At 46.6% G+C, this 7500-nt stretch overlaps 1 protein-coding gene across 2 annotated transcripts in view; it reads left to right on the top strand.

The window, feature by feature from the left end:
- LOC101471788 (ubiquitin-conjugating enzyme E2 E2) overlaps positions 1-7500 on the top strand; it is an 85759-nt gene that overhangs the window by 71845 nt on the left and 6414 nt on the right. The window contains exons 5-6 of one of the 2 annotated variants that reach the window (XM_076878999.1): positions 6138-6285; positions 6577-7100. In XM_076878999.1, coding sequence (XP_076735114.1) covers positions 6138-6285; positions 6577-6716 — 288 coding nt within the window. In that variant the 3' untranslated portion in view covers positions 6717-7100. Of the gene's footprint in view, positions 1-6137; positions 6286-6576; positions 7101-7500 lie in introns of those variants that run through there. The other variant, XM_004561028.3, reaches the window with a different exon arrangement.

Here is a 7500-nt window from a genome sequence, read left to right as displayed (position 1 = left end):
CACTGACACAGCAGACACAGTCAGACAGGCTGTGATACAAACGCACAAACTGGCACTTACAACAGTCACAGAGGAAACATCAAGAACAATGTTGTAAACTTCAGAGTTCGTGCTGTGCAGCTTTCAGGAAAACTGCAACATACCAGGAGTCACATATCCGAGTGTGCAGGTGTGGTTAGCGTGTTCACCGATGCCAGAAGTATTCAGTCAGCAGCAGCTTGGTGCTGCTAATCAAACACACTGGATTAGATCATTAGTGAGTGTGACCACCTCTTTGGCAGTTTGTCGTCTGCAGCATGTAGGAGTGTGTTAATGCCACAGGAGTGGGCGTCCCAGGAAACTTACCCTCAAACCATGCAGCGCTCAGACGTAACTGGCTGTTTCGAAAGGATTGTTAGGGCAAAGCTTCTCTTCTATTTATAAAGAAAGAAAGAAAAGAGTTGCCTTGTGGACCACAAGACCACAGCTGAGATGCTCCAACTCACAGTGCCACAAAGCAGACGTGGCATATTAGCCTCACTGTCAAACATGGTGGGGAACGTGGTGGCGATGTGGGGTTGTTTGGGTGTTGGGCACTCTGAAGTCACTGTATGAAGTCAGACATCTAAATACAAAGGCTTGACCTAAAATGCGTCACACAGCAGCAGGACAATGGTGCCAAGAAACCCTACAGCAGAATCAAGGTTTCACAACAGGACCTAAAGAGAGCTGTGCATAAACCAACAGCTGTGAGCTGAAGCAAACTGAAACCATGCTGGAAAGAATAGACGGACCATGGTGCAGGAAGTCTAGTCCTTATTGTTCCTGCACAGGTTTGTCTGTAGCAGAGCTCCAAGTGTAGCTCCCTCTGTCATGAGCCAACAGGGCTGCTGTTGAAATCTTCCTCTCCTCTATTTGACCCTCTGCCTAACACTGTGCTCACACCATCAGTGCTCAAAGTGATTTTTCTCTCACAACAAAAGCTGAACTGGTTCCAAGTTTGGGTTTTTTTCCCAGTGAACAGACGCAGCATCCACTGGGATGTTCTCAACGAGCACTGACCAACAGTTCAGTGACACGTTGGTGAAAGTGTAGCTGGTCATGGGTGCGCCGTGTCACAGTGGCTTAAGCATCAGGGACATAGTGTTGTTTTTGTAACCAAGCACCCACACTAGGGCTGCCAGAAACTATTATTTTGATAGTCGACTAATCAGAGCATCATCCATTGGACGTACAGGTACAGCTTATTGCACCAGCAGCATCTGACATTCAGTGGGTAACAGACGTCTCCGAAAACGTCGGAGCGCTTTTGAAAATATGTGGTGTCCTGATAAACTGAGCAGATATTTGAGGTTTACACAGCTACATTCTCGCCTGAAAATATGTTAAACGTTTATTTTGTGACCCAGAAAGAACAATAAGAGTAATATTAAAACTAACTAGCTGCCGCCATTGTTGGAAACTGAGCTGGGCTGCGCTATGAATTCTGGGACACAGCTTCTTCTTCTTCGGGGTTTAAGGGCAGCTGGCATCCTTGTACATGCAGTGCTGCCATCTTCTGTTTCAGTCCGTTATTACACTCTTAAATCCTGCTACTTATTCCTGCGTCTTTCAGGATCTTACAAAGCTTCAAACGACACGTCGACTATTAAATCAGTCGTCGACGATTTTGATAGTCGACGTAATCGTGACTAGTCGACTAATCGTGGCAGCCCTAATCCACACGTTTGAAATCTGATCTCTAATCTCAAACCCACTTCTCACTCTGGTTCTGTGTCCTTCCTCACACCATCAGGAGTGGATCTAACGTTTGAAGCAGCCACACAGCTGTGAAATGATATTCTCTGCAGGTCGGGTTCCCTTAAACTCTGCAGCAGGGCTCGGTCTTTATCACCAACGTTTGTGGTGGAAACCCGGCTTTACGGTTTGTGCAGCCTCTGAGACGGCCACAAGATGTGCTGCTTTCCCCCACCGTGTGTGTCCTTCTGCTGTAAAACTGCTGTAGGACGTTGTGCGTTCATGCAGGCTGAGGAGGAGACTGAGCCCTCAGAAACAGGCAAAACCCTGGAACAGAGATCTAAACTTTTTGCAGCATTTGCATGTTCAAATCAAACTGCCAGTTTGTATCAAAGCAATGAGGTGCTTCTGATCGCCTTGTCCTGTCCTGCATGCCCTGGCATTCAGCTGCATTCGGCCACCCTCCAGTAGAGTCTAGGAATACTCATTAAGTAATATCTAACTGCTATTTATGTGCTTAAACGATAAGGCAGGAAACTATCTGTGCCATGTTTAATGCTTTACAGCGGGTCGTTTAGTGTCTGTGCACATGTGCCACTGACAGGAGCGGTCCAAAACTGTGTGTTAGCAAATATGCATATATGATGTTTTGCACTGAGGGTGTTCTTGACCAAATGTTGTGATTCAACTAAATATTCACAGCATGTTTTTAGCAAACCTTTGCTAAAGGTGTACTCACATGTATCAAACTCACATGTATCAAACTCACATGTATCAAACTCACATGTATCAAACTCACATGTATCAAACTCACAGGAACGCTCAGAGTCATATTTTTAGTGGAATTTCACAAATCTGTGAAAAATGTGTTGAGCTTGTTTGTTTTATTTTCTTTCATCTGCTTTGTGTTACGAGGCCATTACAGACAACCATAAGTAACAAAGTCTGTTTACTTTGTTACAAGTTCTGAATTCTTGCTCTTTAATTTCCTTGTTGTTGGGTCTATATCTCTGACTTGTTCCAGTATGTAAAACTCTGCATCCTCAACACTGAGCCGCTTGCAGCCCTGTGCTCATGCAGACAGAACAGGGAGGAAGCGTCAGTGACTTTAATCAGCTGCTTAAATCTGATATTTTCAGCTGCTCTTCTTGGCTTACTGTCGTTTACAATAAAGTAGGCTGCTGCATTTGCAGTATCAGTATCTTAGTCATGAGGAGCAGCACTGGAGAAAGTATCTGTAGTGTTGCACAGCGCAGGTGAGCTGTGTGTGCACTGTGCAAGGACGGCACGGCGTCACATGGTAGAAATGATTGGTGGCGTTCCCACCATTGTGATACATGGATAGACTTTATGTAAACTATCTCTCATATTTCTGTATGTCTCGTATGATTATGTGAAATAGAAAGTCACGAGTGTGACTGCAGTGGTGAAGTTAAGAGCAGCCTGGGAATCATTCAGACCATCCCGAACCTCGCCTACCAGGAGTGTAATCAGATGTTGATGCTCCATCTGTCCAGTGTGTATCACTTTTTGTTTTTGTGGTTTTGAAATTTACAGCAGCTCAAAGTTATTGGGAATCATGTGACCAGGCCTCGATATATGATCTCCTGTTCAGTGTCAGCTGTGTGGGTCCTCACACAGAGCCCATCCTAACTCTTGGCCTCCTGCCGCCTTGTTTTTCCATCGTGGTCGTGATCTTTGCCATCCAACGTACAGCGAGCCATGTGACAGCTGCTCACTGCCCTGGATCACTCACTAATGTTAGGTTGAGCTGACACTGATACTTTAGAGGCTGAGCATTGCAGGGATGCTGCATCAGTATTTGTACGTTGGTCCGAGCTCAGAACTGGTTGAGTGACGGCTGAGGTGAGATTCCCCCAGCACTGTGCCCTGCAGTAACTCGTGGCTTTGAACTAAACTTCTCTATACACTTGATCTTCCTCTGCGTGATATAAATCTCATTTTCTGGGATTTCATTTCCAGTCTGCATGCATAATATCGCTGGGCAAGATACGAACCCCAAGCTGCTCTCTGACCACATCCATCAGAATGTAGCTCACACAGAAAAATGTGCGAGCATGAATGAGTGAAGGAGACGTAAACAAGGGAAGCAAGAAGGCATCAAGGCAGGTTAAGAGCTGACCTCGGCTGACTGGCAGGTTCCTCGGGCCTGTTGGCTAAATGGTAAATGGACTGGTTCTTATATAGTGCTTATCTACTCTACCTGAGCACTCAAAGCATTTTATACAACTCGGCGCATACGAGAACTTTTTCCTATGCATGCGATCGATCCTTGGAGAGCAGCTCAGGGTTAGTGTCCAAGGATATTATGCGTGCAGACTGGAGGAGCCAGGGATCAAACACCACCTGAGCTACAGCCCCAGGTCTTTTTTTTACCTCACTTCCATTTGTTACATGCACAACAAGAGGGACTCGTACACGGGCTAATGTACATTCAAACAGAAAAAACACATACACTGCAGCTCCCTCTCCTCCCTTACCCAGCTTTCAGGCTCGGAGGAAGATGAGAGCCACCAAGGACTGCATCAGCGTGCAGCCACAGGAGGCTTCAGTGTGTACAGGGCTGCTTTGAGTGCGCACAGTGGAGCGTTTCAAAGAGACGACAGACCTAGAGGAATATTCGTGATGGGATTTATAAACAAATGCACCGATTTGCTAAATCTGTCAGGCTGCGTTCCAGAAATAAACCTCGGCTAACGGGAGGTCGGCTTCTTGCTGAGGATTTGTGACGCTGCATTCAGAGCTGGTGACACTGAAGAACAAGCTAAAAACAGTTGTCCAATGAATGCACCAAGGACATGAGGCATTTATGGCAAAGACTTCAGGCACTGAACAGTGGACATGTTTGAGGTTGCAAACAACTATCACTGCCTCCAGCCTGCCAGCTATTGGCTGTGACTGCAGACAGCATGAGGAGGTTTCTGCAACATGGGTCCAGATCTCATCCCAGGCTGCGTGCCAACACACTGTGAAGAACAGCTGACAGATATCTTCATGGACCCTCAGCCAAAGCAGAGTGCCAGCTGCTGTATCATGAAATGCTTTGAGAGGCTTCACATCAGCTCACGCTTCCCAACCAAGCTGGGCCCGCTGCCGTACAGAACAAACCATTCAGCCGAGGTTTCCACCCTGTGTCTCTGACTCACGTAGAGAAACCAGAAGGCTTCAGCCAGAGTGCTGCTCATTGACTTCAGCGTCCAGCGTGACATGTTCCCTGCTGGGCTGCCTGACACGTGCACTCGGGACAAATAACGTTGCTAGAACACACCGCGCCCCTTCTGCTCACATTACTGACATGTGACATCACCAGTCACGTCACGCACAGGTGTTGGTCTTACAGCCGACCACAACGAGTGCGCTTACAGGAAAGGAGCAGCTGACACTATAACCGACGGACTATACCTGCAGCTCTCTGACAGAAAGGATTCACGGCACAAGTTCTCGGGAGTTCAGACAGACGAGCTAACCCACCTCTCCGTCACCTGGCTGATGGAGGTGGACCTCCCGTCCCAGCTATGAGCAGATTTTACAGAAGTGCCGCTGAAAATAATCTCAGCTACCGCATCTCTTCCTGGTTTGGAAACAGCACCGCAGATGACAAGAGTCAGCCCTCACATAGCTCGCTCACACTCAAATGCCTGACAGCACTCACACTGCTTAGCCAGAGCATGTGTAATGATAACATTTCAAGTTTTTTAACACTCATGCTGTGCAAGATAACACAATGTATATTTATGGTGTATCAGTGAAGTCCTCTCAGATGTTTCCAGTGTGGTGCTGCAGCACTGCTGACGTGAAACAGTGACAGATAAATCAATCTGTTGATCTTCATAATAGGAGGAGGGTTTGTCTCTCTGAACGGAGGAAGGGTGACATGAACGGGGGCAAGCTACAGCTCATCAGCCTCGTTTCTAAAGACACACAGAGGTCAAAGGTCACTGCTTAATGATGCAGGGCTCTTTGTGCTGAGCTATGGAATGTCTTCAGTGTTGATGCAGGCACACAGGCAGGATATGAAGAGCGCTGTCAGCCTGTGCTGCTCGTTTAATCTAACTGACAAGTGTTTCATTGATTGAACCTGTCACGTCCTAAATGTCAGGAGGCATGTGCAGGAAAACACTGCAAGTCTCTTATCATAGGCCTGGTTTATTGGGCCTGTTTGTTGTTAGTTATTGTGAAGGGAACAGAAATAGAGCGGCCGTCCTCTCCTAGACTTTTTGTGGTGGACTCGAGTCCACCACAGTCCCAAAATATAAAAAACACTTGTTTGTTTGATCACCTTACATGTTGTTGATAGTTAAACGAAACCTAAAATAAGCCTTTTTTAAAACGTGTCATTGGCTCAGAGGTCAGGATCAACAGGATGCAGCATCAAATGAAACTGTTTCTTAACCAATCAGGTGACGTTCCGTACGAGGATCTACCACTGCAACATCAACAGTCAGGGCGTGATCTGTCTGGACATCCTGAAGGACAACTGGAGTCCCGCCCTCACCATCTCCAAGGTCCTACTGTCCATCTGCTCCCTGCTCACTGACTGCAACCCAGGTGAGAGCTTCACACACACACACGCACACAGAGATGCTGTCATGTAGCTGTGACAGGCTGACTGAGCTGCTTAAATCATGTACTTTACTGTGAGGCTGAAGTTGTGTTTGCAGCGCAGCAGCAGCAGCAGCAGCATCCCAAGAGAACAGACAGGCAGTGTAGTGATGAAAACAATGATTGTGTGTGTGTGTGTGTAACACTGTCCATCACAAAAGTGTCTCTTTTATATAAATGTTGTGCTCTGGCTCCATCACAGGTACAGAGGTCCACGGTGTTTTTTGTTTGTTTCAGGTGTGCTCTGCTCTGCCTTCATGTTTCTGAGACTGTCTGTGGGTCATTTTGAGCTGTCACAGGTATACCTGGCTAACAAGAAGCTCCTTTCAGCTGCTCCTGTATTAAAGTGTGAGCCTGGGATTCCAAACCCCCTTTAATCCGTTCAACATTTAACCAAGACTGTCTGGAAAAACTCAATCCTGGAAGCATTTGTGCCAGTCTGACCCCGATTACTGTAAAGACAACAGGGACCTGCAGGTGGTGTGTGTTGGTAATGAACAGAATAAAGATTCTCAGTTTTTAAAATCATTTTTTTATCTCTACATTATCAGCACTTTGAGAGTTAAAGTGAGTTAACTCAGAAATGTGCTGGACCATGAAAGGTAGGTCAGGGCCAGAGGATGACTAGGGATGGGTATCATTTAGGTTTTATCCGATACCGGTACCAAACCGGTACTTTTGAAACGGTGCCGGTGCTTAAACAGTGCTCGAACCGGTGCTTAAAGAATGGAGAACACAAACTTTGTCCAAAAACCTCTCATGTTTAACTGTTTTCCACCTTTTCTTTGGTCATTTTAGCCTTTTTGGTGAAGGGAGTATCTGCCATCAAACAAGGAGACAGCCGCATGTAGCTACGACGGTGTTTGCTAGTTCACCTTACATGCATTAATGTAATAACGTGGTTAGCCTACTCAACGTAAATTACACACGAACAACATGAAGCGACTCACGCAGAGAAGAACGGCTGCTGCTGCATCATCATCCTCATCATTTCTGCTACACTGGCAGGGCTAGGGGCCAGGACTCTCCTCTTCGGGTTTCTGGGGGATGTTGCTCTGGGTCCAATAACAGGCACCACACCCGCAGTAGATGTGCTCGGTGTGAGGTCTCGCAGCAAGCTATCAAATACGGCACATTTTTCGGCTTTTAAAAAAAACGCTA

This window comes from Maylandia zebra, linkage group LG22, assembly GCF_041146795.1.
Source record: "Maylandia zebra isolate NMK-2024a linkage group LG22, Mzebra_GT3a, whole genome shotgun sequence".
Taxonomy (NCBI): Eukaryota; Metazoa; Chordata; class Actinopteri; order Cichliformes; family Cichlidae; genus Maylandia; species Maylandia zebra.
The sequence above is the reverse complement of the archived record's forward strand: the minus strand, read 5'-3'. Positions and strand labels throughout refer to the sequence as shown.